This window comes from Marmota marmota, unplaced genomic scaffold (assembly GCF_001458135.2).
Source record: "Marmota marmota marmota unplaced genomic scaffold, marMar, whole genome shotgun sequence".
NCBI lineage: Eukaryota > Metazoa > Chordata > Mammalia > Rodentia > Sciuridae > Marmota > Marmota marmota.
In genome coordinates this window covers 10,337,190-10,356,353 of record NW_026000075.1, presented here as the reverse complement: position 1 = coordinate 10,356,353, position 19,164 = coordinate 10,337,190, and the positions used below count along the sequence as shown (strand labels likewise).

General features: G+C 39.5%; 1 protein-coding gene across 5 annotated transcripts in view; it reads left to right on the top strand.

The window, feature by feature from the left end:
- Fndc3b (fibronectin type III domain containing 3B) overlaps positions 1 to 19,164 on the top strand; it is a 328,163-nt gene that overhangs the window by 213,649 nt on the left and 95,350 nt on the right. For all 5 annotated transcript variants that reach the window (XM_015494261.2, XM_048814289.1, XM_048814288.1 and 2 more), the window contains 2 exons: positions 8,582 to 8,640; positions 17,209 to 17,360. In XM_015494261.2, the coding sequence (XP_015349747.1) occupies positions 8,582 to 8,640; positions 17,209 to 17,360 (211 nt within the window). The remainder of the gene's footprint in view (positions 1 to 8,581; positions 8,641 to 17,208; positions 17,361 to 19,164) is intronic.

The window sequence follows — 19,164 nt, the reverse complement described above, 5'->3', positions numbered from 1 at the left end:
GTTATCGTGTCTTTAGTTTCAACTTTGTTTTCTAAAAAATAGGGAAGCTAGAAATGCTAAGATGGTTTTCTCTTTCTAGTCACATTTAAATAAGAAAATCCTTTAGTAAGAGTGTTTTTTGACTAAAATGGTGGGATAATTCTGTTTCATGTTACTGAAATACCTCACTTGCAGTCTAGTGGTACTTTGCAGTATTTACTGTTTGCTCACATAATCCTAAACCTTGCAAAACAGAACCCCAAGTGGACAAAGGGGACCAGAAAACAGCTGGAAGGGCCTCCTTGGCTGCATTTGGGACAAATTTGACATCTCAAAGAGTAATGATGATAATGGAGCATTACAAATTTTAACACATGGAATAGAAAAGAACCTGAATTCATAAGATACTAGTTAACAGAAGGAATACATAATTAGAAAATATCTTCTTGCATCTACCAATATAATAATGCCTTCTTTTTTTGTTTGTTTTCGTTTTTGTACAAGGGATTGAATGCAGGGGCACTGAGCCACATCCCCAGGCCCTTTTTTTTTTTTTTTAACATATATATTTTATTTAGAGATAGAGTCTCACAGGGTTGCTTAGGGTATCACTGAATTGCTGATGCTGGCTTTGAACTTCGATCCTCCTGTCTCCTGAGTCGCTGGGATTACAGGTGTACGCCACTGCCCCCACTGTAATAATACCTCTGACAATGAACATTGAAGTACACTATAACCATCTCTAATTGAGAAGAAGATCTTTTGACAGTAGGGAAAGGTGTAGGCATCTTCTTAACCATGCCATTAAATTGAGTATCCCCAAATGGTTTAAACCTCGTTTTGGGCTTCCTCATGTCACAAAACAGGAAGTACATCTGTATGTAAATTTAAAATCCATTTAAATATGGATTGTAGATTAGATTTTATTGCACTCCTATTAAATCTTTTGGTTGTGATGTTTACATGGTTATATTGGAAGTCCTTGTTCTTAGGAAGGCATGCCAAACTTTTGGAGATAAAGTGTTATAAGGTCAACAACTTCCATTCAAATGTTTCTGAAAAAAGTGTGTGTGTGTGTGTGTGTGAGAGAGAGAGAGAGAGAGAGAATGTAGAGATAAAGCATGAGCCTGCAAATACAGCAAAATGTTAATTGGTCGATCTAGGTGAAGACTATTTGGGTATATTTCTTAGCTCAGGCTTCTCTAGCAAGATACCATAGGTAGCTTAAACAACAAACATATATTTATCCCAGCCTGGGGTATCTAGGATCAAGGCGCTGGCTGACTTGTAGTCTGGTGAGTTCCTGCTTCCTGGTTCATAAAGCACAGCTTCTCACTGTGTCCTCAGACAGCTGAGAGAAGTAGCACGTTCTCTCGAGACTCTCTCAGGTACTAATGCCGTTCATGAGGGCCCCATAGGACTCCATCGAGCTCTAATCACCTTCCAAAGACCCCCATCTCCCACTACCACCACATTACAGGATAGGCTTTCAACATATGAATTCTGGGAGAACATAAAGATGCAGCCAATAATAGTGTTTATAGTGTGCCTCCAGCTTTTCTGCAGGTTTAGAATGTTTTAAAAATGTGTATATTTACAAATTGGGCAATTCCACACAAAATTTTGTATTTTCATATTCCCTGAAAAAAATGGGAATATCTGTTAAACTTAGACCCCACAAATGGGACAATGGGGCTGATTTCCTCTGAGCTTGTATTGCTATTTCTGAAATTCAGTAGAAAGAATGATTTTCTTTGTAGTTGTAGTGCATTCCATTAATTGAGTTATTGCTTGAATGCACTACAACTGTCCCCTTCAGATAAGCAGGGGCATTTCCAATTTTCTATAGTTCTTACCCCCATTTTATTTATATGAGATGCTGAGACTCAAACCCAGTGCCTCACACATGCTAGTCAAAAACTCTACCACTGAGCCACAGCCCCAGCTCCTTACCCTTCTTTTTTGCCTTACATGTTTATTGACATAACCTTTCCAGTAGCTATAGGCATTGTGATACGTAACCCTTCCTGATTTCCTGAGCAGGAGAGGTTATAACATGGATACAAATGACCTTTGCATATTCAAGTGATTCTAGTGAGTTACTGGAGCCCTAGCACATGAAATTAGTCTGGATTTGATCCCCACTTTAGCTGATGAGTTCTTATCCCCAAACAGTTTAGTCGTATGAGACATAATTAACAAAATGTTAATATTAAAACTTCAACACTTGCTATATAGGTGGTATAAATACTAAAATTCTCTTTCAGATGTAATGTGTTACAGAATCCTGCTTTGTGGATTCCGCCTGCCAGTCCTCATAGTCTTGCAAAAGTATTGAATAAGCTACTTGAAAAATTTTCGGTGTGCCATGCCAAGTCTTAATGAAAAAACATTTTGTGGAAACGTTTATAGATGCCGCTGCAGAAAGTAGTGTATAAACTTTAATTACCTTTGTAAGTCGTTCTATCCTGTGTTTAAGCAACTGCCTTCCTGTTACATACCCAGGGAGGGCACCAGCTCTTGCTGGATAATCATGGAGTTGAGCCTTCCCCCAAAATAAAAGAACTATATCTGGCACAGGTTAGGCTCAACAAGCTAGTAAACAGTTCAAACACCTGGGGGAAGAAAAGGAAAGGAGGACTGGTGTTAGTGTTAAGCTTGCCAAACAAGTTCATCTACCTAAGACCCATTTTTGTGGAGTTTTCATCCTATTTAATTGGGAATTTTTAAAATACTAGCTGCTTTTGTCCAGTTCCACACATGTATTTGATTTTTGCCTTGTGACATAACCGTAAGAATATTTCTTAAGGAATTCAACAAAAATAGAATCTCCCAATATTTCAGGCAGAATCCAATTTAGTTGACATCAAAGAAGGTAACTAAGAGACAACCCTTGAGTTGATGTGGGAGTCCAAAAGGGTATCTGGTACCTTCCATTTCCCCTAAATACGAAGGCTTCTATATTGCTTGTCTTACTACTTAAGGTGCTGTACAGCCTTTGCCCACAGGGGCCCGTGGCCTATGGGTAGACCTTGGGCCAGGAAAGAAGATCATTCTTTCTACTGAATTTCAGAAACAGCAATACAAGCTCAGAGGAAATTAGCCCCCGTTGTCCCATTTACATTCTCTGGCCATTCCTCCTGTCCAGCTGGGCACTCCACCTGCAGAAAGAATTTCTTTCTCCTTTTTCTCCTCCGCTCTTTCAGGTTCCAAAATCTGATTGGAAACCAAAGCAATCCTGAAAGTATTTTCCTAGGACCAGAATGCAACTTTTCACATAACTTATGTTCGCCTGCCATTTCTTTTTCACTGTTTAGTGGCCAGTATTCCTTTGACTTCCTTTCAGAATTTCAAATGGAATAATCACTTAACTAAGATATTTCTGGAAATTTCCCTTTGGGGATTAACTGTGTTGTCCTTATTATGCAAATTTATTCTTTGGTGGTGATAGATGTCTTTAATATTTGAATTTAAGACCATTACCTGGAGATCATAATTACTAAATAGAGGTTTTTGGATAATTAATCCTATTTTTGTGGGCACTTATTGATTCCTGTTTCCCCTAGCATAAGTATTATTTTAAATATGATGATAGCCAATTTATTTTCTAAGTGGAAAAGCATCTAAAAGCATTGTTAATATTTTCTTCCTTCATCCCTATTCATTCTCAGAGACATTAGGAAACACTGATTTTGTATCTAGTTTGTCCTTATTATTGAATAATGTTTTTGTTTTACATTCAAAAGTATTTATTTTAGTTTATTGATGATTTTTTTTTTTCAGTGCACAGTATTCAAGATTAAATTCAGGGGTTGTCCACTGAGCTACAAACTCAGCACTTTTTATTTGAGACAGGGTCTTGCTGAGTTTCCCAGGCTGTCCTTGAACTTGTGATCCTCCAGTCTCAGCCTCTAAAGCAGCTGGGATGTAGGCAAACATCCATGCCTGGCATCATATTCATTGTTTTCTTTGACTTTAAGCCTCTTATCGACAAAATGGGCCTGTGTATACGCTGCATATTTTCTATCCCCTTAGTTGATTATGCATGGTTTGTTAAACAGAGTACCTATGTCACTCCCTTGGCAAATCTGAGAAAGCATTTTGTGTTATGACCCGCGAATCTGCAAATGAGCCCTGTGGATGAGAGCTAGACTGAAGGTTCAGAGAGAAATGATCTTGACCTCACTCCATTGGAATGAAGGCACTGCTACAACCATAAATACATTCTATAGCTTGCAGCTATGTGTGGAGCTGTATTTCTTTTCTAAGAAGGAAAAAATGTAAAACAAACCAAAGAAGTAAACTGTGTTTATAAGGGGGATATTTTAATTAGTTTAGGCCTTACAGTTATTCAAACAGTCTGAATTTAACGTTTCTTTTTGGAGCAAACATGAAAACCACTATTTACGGAAAGTTTAAATTTCACATGACACATCTTCCTTCTATGTGTGTGGGGTTTTTTTGTTTTGTTTTTTTCTTTTTAAAAACTATATTTGCTTTGCTTGTGTATTTTTATTTTAACCTTCCCTTTGCTAAAAATGCTTTATTTTCTTTGTAGGAGAGTTTCCTTGGGGGAAAGAAAGACTTAAAGAAAGATTTGAGTCTCGGAGCTGAGCCCCTTCCCTTTTTTGGCATTTCCAAGTAGGCTGGTTCTCAGCTCACTGAGGGCATGTTTGAACTAGAGCCTCCCATCTTCACACTTGCTCAAGAAATTCTTGCCCCTGAGTGTACCTGAATCTGCAAAAGTCAGCTCACCTTCTGGGTGTGATGCTGTCCTGAGTGCCTGGCATCTGTGCTTCCTCCTTTGCAGGGAAAAGTCTTTCACATACTAAGGTGACAGGATAGGAAATTTGGTTGTCATGTCCCTCTAGCCAGCCAGTTGCCAATGAAATTGAAACAAGAGGATTTATCTGTTTGCTTACCTTATAGCCAAAAATAAAAATAAAAAAAAAGAAAAGAAAAATACAAATTGTTCTCTATCTAGTTTTGCTTCAAAACTCATTTACTTGCTATAAACCAGAAGGAAGTAGGCAGCCCTGAGGATGAAGAAGGGAAGCTTGTCTGTGTCCTTGCATGGGGCCGTCTAGGACATTGTCTTGTTTAGTTTGCACACATCAAGTTCTTAGGGGCAAAAGCAAAAAGAAGACATAATTTTCCTTTAAACTTGATAATAAAAGAAGATATCCTAAAGGCAAATCATAGTTATTCTTTTTTGTTTTACTTAGTTTTGTGAGGAATTAGCTAGTCTTCCTTTTCTTCCTCTCCCTTTTACAATATGGATATGGGGTGGGGTGGAGTGTGTGTGTGTGTGTGTGTGTGTGTGTGTGAGAAAGAGAGAGAGAGAAAGAGAGAAGGAGGGAGGGAAAGGGAGAGAGACAGAAAAGCTTGATCCAAACTCTGATATACACTCTTCATATATTCATACAGCTGGGCTCAGAAGCTATTCTATGCAGAGGGTGCTCATTGATCAATTGCTCTGAGGCAGTCATACTTAAATCGTGCTTAGGGAAACGTAGGACAAGAGCTTAGTTAACTCAGTTATTTAGGAAGTAGAGTAGAGTATTTTGACATTTTCATACCAAACTGTTAGCTTTCACACAAGAGTTTATTTTATATGTGGTAACTGTCACTTTATTTCAGTTAAACAGATTTTATTTTCCCTTCTTATTTGTGCAAACTGTGTGCCTGGGATTTATTTACTTATTTTCCTGTTCAGTAGTAGCACAAATGGAGAAGCATTAAGTGAATGTGGTATAAATGCTTTTTTTTCTTTTTTGCAAATTTGTGATTAGAAACTTGAAAGGAGGACAGAATTCCAGTCTGGCTTTGATGCTGCCTTTCCTCTTGTCCAGCAGCGTGGTGACCAGACACAGGAGGCGGCAACTGTGTTCTATACTCTCCTCATCTTTTTATTTTTGTTCATTTCAGAATCCTTCATTTATTTGGCTCTATGCATGACCCACTTACTACTTTTTTCTTTCTCTCAAATTACTTTTTTCTTCCTGGATCAATGGCCTTTGCTCCATAAGTTGGAATTCCAAGTTTATAAAAAAGAAAAAGAAAAAACCCACAAACACTCTTGTGTGGCACGTAGCGGGTCTTCGCTGTCTTCCCTTCCTCCTGCCCACCTCAAGTGCAGACACCCCAGATTCTTGACTCTCGGGCTGTCTCACATTCCCAGATCCCTGTTCACTCAGATACAGTCAAGGGTTCTACTCACTTTGGGACCATGTACAAGGCATTTTCTGACATCCCTGTTTGAAAGCAAGGTGGGAGGGGGATCTCCAGTTTTTGTGGGACAAAGCACCCTTTTAAAATCCTTTGTTTTTCAGATATCATGTCTAATGCATAGTCCTGAGGCGTTTTCCTTTGCAAGTCTCTTTACTTCTTCCCTTTTTGGTTGAGCAGGAGGTCATCCTTGTTCTCCTCTAAACTTTTATTACCTCAAGAATGGGATCTGGCTTCTTGCTTGAGATAATCTAGTTGTGTCATTCATGACAGAAGGAAACATCACCCCCTTCAGCTAGTTACTTGAATGTTTTTAGCTATGTGTCTGTCCATAGGGTCTTTCAAAGCCTCCGCTAACCAGAGACGGGGAAAACTTCATCTTTAACAACTGAACCAGTTTATTTATTGCAATAGTTCTTAGATTTTGGTTTTGGTTTTTGGGTTTTTACTGAAATTAACTTTTGAGACATGTTGTATTTGCAGTTTATTTAGTAGGGGCCTCCAGAAAATGTGAGGATTTGTCTACTTTTGATTTATAAGTACAATTCATTATCTTAATATCCATCATTTATCTCTATCATGTATAATTGTAAATACAGGATTATAAATGAGCTTGTGATTTTTGGTTTTGTAAATGTGGATTTTCTTTTAAAAGGTTGCTGTTTATGGTATTACCACTGGTTTTGCTCAACCAAATAAATAGAAAACAGATTCTTCTAAACAGAACACAATGGGGAAAATGAAGACCTAAACTACAAGTTTTTGTTGTTCTTAACATAGACTTTTTCATTTGTTCAGTCAACAAGTATCTTCTGAGCTCTGGCCATGCAGGACCTGTGCTGGGTGCTGAAGTACTGTGGGTAGATAGTGACCATGTCCTCAGCAACCTGCAGCCTATTTGTATATAATCCAAAAGGAACATACTCATTACCTTTTAAAGCATCATGAAAATAAAAACAAAAAGGAATATGTAATAGAGGCCTGTAGAGGTCCACAGAGTTTTAAATATCTGGCTCTTTTCGGGGGGTGGGGGATGTGCCTACTCTAGGTCTGTAATATATCTGCCTTCCTGAACCTTGCATGGGAAAGATCAATGAAAAGCAAGGGAAAAACAGAGGAGAAAATTCTTCTCAGATTTTGATAACATGTAAGAAGGTAAAAGGATCTGGTAGTGCCAAAGTTAGGCTGAGGCAAAGGGTTGTGGTTAGAGTGAGATTTTTTGAGGTGACTTGCAGATTAGACCTGAACAAAGAGAATGAGCAGCCCTAGGAGGAGCAGGGCTAACCCACTCTCACCCCAAGGCCCACCTTCTCCTTCCCCTTCCAGATGCAGGCTCATCCACAGAGCTCTGATAGCACTGGTTCCTAGAAAGCTTCTTGGGCACCCTCTTTGTAATTGTATCAAGTGTGTTTTGAAAATCAAGAGGCTGTTCTGACAGATAAAATTTAAATTCTATCATTTATCCTTTTTTTCCGAGGTGGTGGGGGTGGGCGTGGGGGTGTGGTATATATACTTGCCACCTCATTCTCTACCCCAGGCACTTTTCCTCTTTCATTTCTAAAACATAATTCTTGCCCCATTCTGAAACATGCCCATTTCCCCTTCTTGTTAAGAGACACATCATCCATCCAGTTGATCAGGCCGAAAACTAGAACTGTCCTTGATTCTTCACGCTTTTTCACCATTGCCTGTTGCATCTTATCTTTTGACACCTACACCTGCAAAACTAGTCCTGATTTCATCATCTTTCCTACCTACTCTAGTCCAGGCCAGCTCTGTCCTTTAGATGATGGCACCAGTACTGATTGGTCTTTCTGCTTCCGCGATGACCTTTCTTATGTCGCTTGTTCACGCAGGATCAACACTGATCTCTGAAATCAAAGTAAAGTCATGTCCGTCCCTCCACTTAAATACTCCAGTGGCTATTGGGCAAATTAAAAAATTAGGAACTATACCTACATACATGTGTACATACATATTGAACTAAAAAAATTGAACTTACAGGCCTGTGTGGACTAGCCATGGTCTCTTTGACCTCATCTTTCTACTACCCTCTGTCTCTAGCTGTGTTGGTCTTCCTACTTAACATTCTTAAGACCTTTTTTCCCCTTGGTTTTTGAATTGTTAAGTAGAACTTTGTAATGGTTGACATTGTGGTTATTTAAAACTGTGCAGTGGCGAGTTAATACAATCATAGTGAAATTCTCACCCCCACCCCAAAGACAATCCTGATTTCATTATCAGCTTTGTGGTACCAAAAACTCATGGTTAGAAGCAACTGACTGAATGATAGCTTTAGTTAAAAGGCCTCTGGGAAGGAAACTGACAACCTTATTGCCTTCTAATGGTATTGTTTTTCTTTTTTGCAATGCAGAGTATGAGTTGGAAGTAAAGAGAGTGCAAGACATTCTTTCGGGAATAGAGAAGCCACAGGTATGTCTTCTGGATTTCTCAGCATATATTACACTTTCTTAAGTTATCTCAAACATTCTTTTCTTTCACCATGCAGTAGGTACTAGAAACTGTCCTTGATTATTTATAAACTGAGAAAATAGTGGTCACTTATTAAGGGAGCATGAAAATATAGAACAGCAGCCTTCTGTGTAGTCACCCACTGAAATATCTTGGTTTAAATATCTTCAATACAATTTGTTATTCTTCTTAACTTCTAGGGGTGCTCCCCTGCACCCCCATACACACATCCCTCTCTGGGATCTACAGAGCAATTTTCATTTGATAATTTCCTTTTACCTATGTAAGTGTAGTAATAATAATTTTTGAAAATCTCAGAAACCCCAATTGTTTTTCCAGGTAAATTTCAAAAAGATATTCAAGTATTAAGCTGAGAAAAATAAATTCAGGACATTGGGTGCAGGGGCAAGAAAAAAAAAATTAGTGGGAGCTGTGATACTGTGAAGTTTTAAGTTTGATTTTGCCAGGTGCTTTGAAATTCAAGTGAAAAATTCAGAATGTTGATTCAACCTTTCATGTGAGATTAGAGAGCCAAAGTTCTTTGGAGTGTTTTCTAGCTGAATTGGAAAACCTTGATTCTTCATGTGTTTCAAATACTGAGGCTTTTTCACAGAAGCGGCCAAACATGCCCCAGGGTACATAGTTGGGTTTGACTAAACCTGAAAGCTTGGGTGTGCTGGAGGAGGGGCACAGCAGGGCACTTGTGGAGCAGTGGGGCCTTGGTGAGGGCTGGGGAGTCTGTGTGCACATGTACCATCTGAGACAGAGCAGGCTGCCACTCGGGGTTTTTGAGCACAGAGTAATCTGGGCTGCATTTTCAGAATGATCAAACAGTTGGAAAATGAGTTAGAGCAAGAAGGAAGTGTTAGGAAATCTACTGCTACAGTCCTGGTGAGAGACTTGGGGACTCAGAATTAGGGTAATGGGGCCACACATGTCAAGGAGAGGCTAGATAGAGACTAGGGCCATTCTAGAGATGAATCAGTAGGGCTTTCTAAGTGCTTTAGTCAGCTTTTTGTCCACTGTGACCAAAAGACCTGACAAGAACAACCCCAGAAGAGGAGAAGCTTATTTGGAACTCTAGTTTAGAGATCTCAGTCCATAAAAGGCCAACTCCATTGCTCTGGGGCCCAAGGTGAGACACAACGTCAAGGCAGAAGGGTATGGCAGAGGAGAGTAGCTCTGGACATGGCCATAAGGAGTCAGAGAGAGCTCTGCTCACCAGGGAGCTCTCACCCCAAAGTCATACCCCCAGTGACCTGCCTTCTGCAGCCACACTCTACCTGCCTACAGTTATCACCCAGTAAATGCCTATTAGGGGATCAGTGTACTGGTTAGGTTTAGGCTCTTATAACCTGATCATTTCACCTCTAAACTTTCTTGCATATGTCACAAATGAGCTTTTTGGGGACACCTTATATCTAAACCATAGCAATTACCTATTAGACTATCTAGTGTCATGAATAACTGGACTTTCAGGTCTAGATGCTTCCTCTTGGGAAATGCATCCTCTAAGACATCTCTCATATTTGCTTACCATGCTCTTCAAGTGGATCTCTGTTGTTGTATTTAATACATCATACTCCATTTGCTTGTTTATGCATCTTTCACAGTTGTCTGCAGTTCCTCTAGGATAGGTTCATCTCTATGTCCTTTCTGTATCTTCAGTGCCATTCTTGGATGTGTTGTTTGTTCCCCTGGCCAAGCATTCAGAAAGATAAATGTAGTGGGCAGTCACAAGTGTCTGGTGGACTTGGTGCTGTGGTGAGAGGAGGATCAAGGTACTGATTAGGGGATCATGTGCCTAGGGATGATAGTTGTTGGAGTGGGTGATAGTTTTGTGGGTGAGAGAGGGTGTGTAAGGAGAGATAGAAAAAGTGGATGGGTGGGATCATGGGGAAAACTTTTATTTATAGTACAGCAGAAAGAACAAAAATCCATAAGGAAGAAAGAGGAGTCAAAATGAGAGAAAGAAGGCAGAGCAACATCTTCTTTCATTGTCCCAGATTTCACAAGACTTGACAGTCAGGTCTCAGTCGTGTTTGCACAGAAGTGCTTTCTTGCAGGTATTCCAAGTTATTTCTCTACTGCAAAAGTGGCACAAACAGTGTTTTTGTGGACGTGGTGTGCTAGCAAATAAAGAAAATATTTATTTGGTCCTTTACCTTGATCTAGCATTTATTAAATCCATGATCTTCACAGTGTTTTAGACCAGGGTAGACAGATACTCTTTTTGTAAATAGCTATGATATAATGTATAATATAGTAAGATTGTCATCTGAGAACTGTTGTCTGTGTCACTTGGGAACAAGGATTGCTTGACCACAGAGCAGACACATGTTGGTTGTGCCATCCCACCCTGGCCAAGCAACTGTGTCACTATCATAGAGTGTTGGCGGGTCAGAGCTCAGTACCCTTTACCCTTGAATAATGTAGCAAGTACCCATTGTTCTCATTTGTTGCCCACAAAGTAGCCTTTTGAGAATTTGGCAGAGAGGAATATGTAAGGCAGGTTGATAGTATTGCCTTGTCTACCAGATAATTTTGTTTCTCACTATGAATTAGTTAATTGATGATCTGATTTTATATATCTGGTTCTGTAAGTCTTATAGTTAGTTTATTTTACCATTGCTGAGTCTTACTGACTCTGGGTGCCACCTAGATTGAGTGTCTAAGTCTAAGACAGCCAGACCTGTTATATTTACTCAGGTAAACACCACAGATAATGGCAGGTGTTAGGGGCCACCATCTTACCTGGATGTGACCCTTTTTATACCTTACACCAAACTCATAAAATGGCTTTGGGGCTAGAAATCCAGGCAAAAGACGACATTTCCATATCAGCATAGTTTAGGGGGGTACAAATACAGTGAGTGGAGCCACGGATTTTTCTTAGTCTTATAAAGTGAGAGTTGTCAGTTTTGCTCTGCAGGCAGCATGCTGTCTAGCATGGAAAAGCCAGGCAGAGGAACTCTCGGGAGATGAGTAGAGACAACAAAGTCTTAAGTAGTTCTAAACTCTAAATCAGCTTTCTTACTGAGTGTTTTTTAACAGTGAGACTTGCATCCTACATTTTCAGCAATTTGATAAAAATCACATCACCTGACAAAAAGTGGTGTCATCGATATGTGGGTGGTGGTTGATGCCAACCACCCTCTTGGGTCAGGGACACTGAATGGCATGGTAAGCATGTCCAGGTTGCCCAGGTTGAAGGCGTTCCAGACAGTCCCTCTGGGGTCTAGAGGGTGGGTATCTTCAAGAGCTGGGGTCATTCTGCCTATTATACTGCTACTGTTCCTCATAAATATCTTCTACCTGTTAACAGCCCACTCATCCTTCCCAGCCCAATGAGTTGTTTATATAGTTTTTGTCTCTCCCTTCCTTTTTCTCCACTCTTACTCTTTCTCTCTGAAGTTTTTATTTATGATGGTGTCTTACTTATCTTTGTGCTATTACCTAGCACTGTCCTTGGCACATAGTCAACCCTTAACAGATGTTTGCTGAATAAATGTGACTGACTGTAGTGGCTGTAGTTAGATTCTGGCAGGTAGCATCAGAGTACGAGGCTCAGCCAGTGTGGACCGATGCTGGGACAGCCAGGTGTCAGAGTGCAAGGCAGCAGCCAGGAGGAGAAGACTGGTACACTAGAGGAATACACTTGATGTTTTCCTAAGTGGTTGGGGAATTACTCTGATGGTGGTGCTAGATGTAGTCTCCACATGCTGGTGGGTTGTTTATTTTCTGGATGTAAGTCAATGTAACCTCGAATTGTGGTGCTACATTGTTTCTCTTCACTTATGTTTAGCTTGTAGAAACAATTGATTTGTCAGGTTTTAGAAGTGAGAGCTGAGAGGCATGCTTCCCTGAGAGGTAGCTCCTAGAAAGATAAACAGCAGCTCCTGGGGAATGATCGGAGGTGCAGAGCACTTAAGTTATGGAAGCAGAGGATGGTGACATTTTTAGATCTGAGCATCATTTTTCTTTGACCTTTTCCTTCTTCAATTATATTCCTTTGTGTTGTTATTTCTTGTGATGATTCTTTAAAAGTGAATTCAGTATTTTTATGGTAATATTTCCTTAGCATATTCTTTCATCAGATCAGTAGACTTCCTACATAGTTAAATCCAAAGGCCAGACCTAATTTAGAAGCTATTGACTTACAAAGAAGTATTTTTGATGTAAGAGTAACAATTTAGTAACTATGAAAGAAAATGGTGTTTCTGATCCAAATAATGAATATCATTTCCATATAATAAATTTTGAGAATAAAAATTGTAAAATTTTACAGAACAGTATTAAAATACTAAGTTGATCAGAAGAGAAGGCACAAAGAGAAAGAGAGGGTAGGATTACTTGCTAAACAGCTACAAGGTAATAAGATAATGCAGTTTTCTAATTCACACACAGAACTACTCTTAAGTTGCCAGGAGGCTTTCTCCTCTCCCTCTCTTCCTTCTTGGTACTAGGGATTGAACCCAGGGGTGCTCTATCACTGAGCTACAACCCCAGACTTTTTTTTTTTTTTTTTTTTTTTGGAGACAGGGTCTGTCTAGGTTGCTGAGGCTGGCTTCAAACTTGTGATCCTCCTGCCTCATCCTCCCAAGTCTCTGATATTACAGTTATATACCACTGCAGCTGGCTTCAAGTTAAGATCTATATTTAATAAATACATGGGCAAGGACTGATTTCTAATCAGTATTTTGATCATTTAGAAATAGGTAATTTGTGGGCTGGGGTTGTGGCTCAGCAGTAGAACGCTTACCTAGGATGTGCAAGGCGCTGGGTTTGATCCTCAGCACCACATAAAAATAAATAAAATAAAGGTATTGTGTCCAACTACAACTAAAAAAATAAAAATAAAAAAAGAAATAGGTAATTTGTACTTAAAATCAGTTTAATTTAAACATTTCATATGCAGACTTACACTAGTGTACTACATAACAGACCCTTTATGTCACTAGTACAGAAACAATATCAGATTGCATCTTATCCAATAATTTCATAACTAGAGATCTACACTTATCATCATTAAAGGGAGTTCAATTTCCAGTTATGGCACATTAATTAAACATCAGCAAGCCAGTTAGTTTTATGCTGCTGAACACTTTTGAAGGAGGAATCAATAGCCATGATGATCATTGTGATGATCCAACTAGTATACCCTTGCTTACTTCACTGGTTACGCTGGCAAGAAACTTTGAGCACAGAGAAACTTGGAATGTGAAGTTCCTGAATGAGTGCTGCTGCCCTGATTAGGCTTGAACCCAAAGGAGTTCCTAGAGTTCCAGAGCTCTTACCAAGGTGTCACCTCCCAGGACACTTGGAGTAAACACATCAGCTGCTGGAGATTCACCCCTACGTGACAATCTCTTGAAAGACACGCTGTGATTTCCTGGAATCAGCCTTGAAATGGCAGTGAGTTCCAAGTTTTAACTAAGGCCAAGAGCTCTTTCTCTTAGGATTCCAGTACCTAAAAAAGGGAGACTGGAGGTCAGGCGGAGTCATGGAAGGGAGGGAACAGGAGTATGGACAGGGGTTGGCCCCAGTGGTGGTCGTAATATGGGTGTTAGTCAGCTTAATTCAAGAAAGAAATTCACAGAAACTGCTTTTTTTTGAAGAATGATGCTGAGTTCCCAAAGCACATGTCTGATAGGCTGGTATTGGAAGGTTGCATGACCACAAGTACCATGATCACATAGCAATCTGCCTTCTGAAGCCTTGCTTACAGTTTAGGAAATGTTTTACATCTCTGTTCTGTTGAATGATAAGCAAGTTTTCAAGAAAAAAAAAAGTAGATTTGTGATAACTATCACAAAAGGTAAAGTATAAAAGGCTGCGAATTTATGGATATTTGTTCAGTATGTAGAACGCTAGCATCTGACCGAGCTTTTTTGAGATACACTGGTACTTCATACCGCCATTCATAGAATCAGTGTCACTACATGCTTTGTTCTGGGAATGGTGCAAAGCAGCCATTTGTCACCTCAGTGACTATCTCACAGAACCTAATCAGCCTCTACAAACTGAACTCTTCACAGCAAAATATCTCCCTCTAAGTTACAAATCAAATATGATACCCAGTACCTTCAGGATTGCTCATCAACACATGTAAAGGGATTCAGCAAATACACTGGTGTACAGAAGGAATTCTGTCTTCAAATCCCGTGAAGGAAACACTAAAAAAAAAAAAAAAATCAGGTCATCTCAGTATTATGAAATAAACACCAAACAGAAGTACTAGGGAAATGTGGCTGGAACACAAAGGCAGCGGTGATTGCTCTGACCATGGGCTCTGGAAGGGCAGCTCAGAGCCCTTTCCTGAACCAGTCTCGGTGCTCGGGCTGCCTCTACAGTGTGTGTCCATCCCGAGTCCCTCACACACCATTTCTCCTTACCTGGTTGGCACTACGTGAGGACAAAGATCATATCTTAATCATTCTTATGTCCATAGCCCCTCACAGAGTGACATGTGGTAATTAGATGAATAAACAAAGGTAGCATGGAACTGGGACTGGAGGTTAGTTAAAACCAAGAAAGTGGGAAAGTCCATAGCTAAGTGACAAGGTCCTGAGGGGAGTGGAGAGGCACAGTGAGAGGAGCCACTAGGCTGTCATATTCCCTTTGCTTTATTTTATATTTGACTATGATTTAGGCTGTGCCCTTCGGAAGTCCCTCTGTATAGTGGGTGGGATGGGGTGGGGTAGACAAACGACATAAACAGGATCAGCAATGACAGTGATATCCACGAGGCTCTGTGGAGCACAGGAGTGAGGATGAGTGAGAACTTCAGAGAAGGCTACTTGGACATATTAGGCCCAGCTGGGGTCTGGAAGGATGTGGAGGAGTCTCACTCATAATTAACTAAATATATCACAATGTTCTACCTACATAGAACAGAATGGTATGAAATAATCTCTGCTAAAAGTAGAATAAATGACAGACTAAAAAAGGATACTCAGTATTTGTTTTCCGTATTTATTATTTGTGCATTCAAATTATTGTGTTGTATTTTCATATTCCTTATATAAATAAGTAACACAAATGGAAGATAAAATCAGTGACAGAATAGGTTACACATTTGCATATATTAACTAAATAATCTATTAGCTATAAAGTCTTTGTGAACATTAAGCATTAGTATGTCATATTTATTTTTATTTTTTATTTTTTCCATATTTTTTATTGTTGCATTGTAGTTGTACACAATGTTGTTACATATTCGTACATGCACACAATATAACAATATAACTTGGCCAGTATCATTCCCCAGTATTTTCTTTCCTTCCCTTCCTTCTTCCCCCTCTACTGATGTCCCTTGATTTTCATGATGACCCTCCCCTTTTCTTATTTGTTTCTAATGTGTTATCCAGACCAATGTCCAGCTAGCAATAAGCAATCTTTACAAAATTAAAACTTTAAATTTCTGTTGTTAGATTTATTCTAAGGGATTAGACTACCCTTATTCTAAGGGTAGTTTAGATTGGGTTTATTAAAAAGAACCTCTGAGATGAAGTTTTGAGAGCTGGTTGCGGTGGCTCATACCTGTAATCCAGTATTTTGGGAGTTTGAGGCAGGAGGGTCACAAGTTTCAAACCAGCCTACTTAGTGACACCATATCTCAAAATAAAGAAAAAGGACTTGGGGTGTAGCTCAGTAGTAGAGCACCCCTGTGTCCAATCCCTAGTGCTATAACTAAATAAATAGATAAATAAATAATGAAGCTTGATTTGAGTAAAAATACTTTATTTGGGTAGGGGACCCAGAATGTCAGTTTGACAGGGAAGGGAAGGCAGGCAATACAGGGTCTGTTCATTTAACAGGTTCCCACTGAAGGGACCTGAGGACTTTTCTGAGTATAACCCAGGGAGACAATGTCAAGCATGCCTCAGAGTAGTGCTAAGTAAGGGTGAAAAATTAGGATATTTGATGTCTTAGTCATGTGTTCAAATGAAGTCTTAAGCAGAGACTAAATCAAAGAGTTAAAAGCAGAGCTCTGAGAGGGGAAATCTTTACTTCCATTGTCATTTTCTGTCCCATATTGGCCTAGTCCTTGGTTCTAGTTCCCAACCCACATTGGGTTCTCCTGGGAATCACAGGACTTCAAAGGGAATGGAGTGAAAGGTGTTAGCTTTAAAGGAGGACTCAATACCAAGTGAGGCTTGAAGGCTTCCGCTCTTTGCACATCATGCAGTGGCCTACATGTAGAGCATTGAAATCTCCCATTCATCTTTCATCTGGACAGATATCCTTGGGTATGACTGATCATTTTGTTTTCTGGAAGGCTCGCTGCTCTTGGATAAAAGTTCACGTCATAAGGACAGATGTTGCAGCAGCTGTGGTTTGGTCTCAAGACTTCAACACGAGAACACCATATAGGATTTCTTTCATTATAATTGTTTACCTTGGGTTAACTCTTAGCCAGTTTTGTTTCACTACTTGTAATTATACGACTGGTAATTTCCAGGGGAAATAAGAGTCTCATCTAAGTGAAATGGATTTAAATGCTCTCTCCCATGTTTTTCTCCTCAGGTTTCCAATATTCAGGCAAGAGCTGTTGTGTTGTCCTGGGCTCCCCCTGTTGGACTTTCATGTGGACCCCACAGTGGTCTTTCCTTCCCCTACAGTTATGAGGTTGCCTTATCAGACAAAGGACGAGATGGAAAATACAAGATAATTTACAGGTAGTGTATGTTTCCATGTTTTTCTTTGCTGCAAAATTGCAATATTAGTGTTGTTAAAGAAAATAGAAAACAAAGGAAAAATGTATAGGCTTTGCAAGTTTTCCTTTAAATAGTTCATTTTAAGAATTAATTTTGTTCAAGTAATTATTTATCAGAACTGAGTGGTATAGAGCTACTTGGTATTGGTGAAATAGATCACTTGGTTATGTTAGCTATCAGTATGGTATTAATGAAAAATTTCCACTATTATTTATCAGGCCAAACAGTGACTATGTCTTTTAGTTTCTACATTCATTTTAAACAATCATCTGATCATCTCTTAACTTTTTAGACCCCAGCTTTTTTCTAGTCCTGTTTTAAAAAGATCTGTAGTATAATTTGCTTTCATCTCACTCGCCATGGTAGTTTTCCAGACTGTACTTAAAACAGATCATTCCAAGGCTTTCTTAAATGGTCAGAACATGAGCTCACAGAATAAGAACTTGGCCCCTTCTGCCTTGTGGATTTCCATGTAATTAACAGTTCAGACGATTTATAGCCATGTTCAAACGTGATAAAAATGTTAGGGTTAAGTTCTTTCCCCTTTGTACTTGCTTGGCACAGCTCACATGTGCAGAGCAGGAAATCAGCAAGTCAGTTTTGTCTTCACTACTTGTTCAACCTCCCTGCAAGTGGCCCCAGAAGGCCTGCCCATGCCAGGGGAATATGGTCACACACACCCCAGTTCTTTCTCTGCCAGAGGTGTTTGTTTTCTCTCTCATTTTCCTGCCCTGTGAGTGCCACGGACTATGTATCTCCCCCTCCCACTTCCTGTTTCACGACTTGCTGCCTCAGTGGGTCTTCTGAACAAAAAAAGGGGAAGAGATAAGGAGCCTCCTCTGGCTTCCTGTTCTGCTCTGTCCTTGCTGGGCTCCTACAGTATCCCCTGGTTCTCCCAGCATCCACTTCTCAGAAACATGTCAATCCATATCACTACCCTGCAAAAAAAAAAAAAAAAAAAACTCTAGTGAGTCCCTCTGTACTTTGAGTAAAATCCTGTCTGCACTCTGGCTCACAACCATACTTTTCTGTTTTGAAAAATCAGAATAAGAACTCCAGAGAGTCATTTCCCCCACTTCACCAAAAAATGGATTTTATTTATTAATTTGATATTTTTGAGACTGGGCTCATTGTATTGTCCAGGCTGATCTCAAACTCATGAGCTCAGGTGATCTCCCTGCCTCAGCCTACCAAATAGTGGAGCTGTTGGCATGTGCCGTCACACCTGGCTAGCTAGTTTGTACAAATGCAGGATGATCACTGGGTGACAGGAGCTAGGACCTCATGTGCCCTGAGGAGCAAGGCAGGTAACAAAAGAAAGAAAAGTTCTACTTTCTAAAGTTGGAAATGAAAATTTCTTTGTCTGAGAGAACACTTGGCATTTAGTCTTAGACATTGCCTAGATTTGCTGATTTTTTTAGAGTTTTTGTTGGTTTGTTTTTTGTATGAGAGGTTGAAAATCTGAATTAATGTTAACTTTTCCATTTTAAAGTAGTATTTTAAATACTAGCATATTTAAAGGTGTAGTGCAAGTTTAAACAGCAGAGCTGCCGGCAAGCTGTGGATATAACTTCCCGTTTACAATTAAAAAAAAAAAATTGGGGGTGGGGGGGAGAATTTCAAACAAAACATTGCACAAATAGTGAGATCAAGATATATGAAGTATAATCTATCCAGATTTGCCTATTATTAACTTTTTTTTACCGTGTTTTCTTTAACCATTTGAACTCTTCTCTCTCCCTTTTTCTCTGCTATCTGTAGTTTC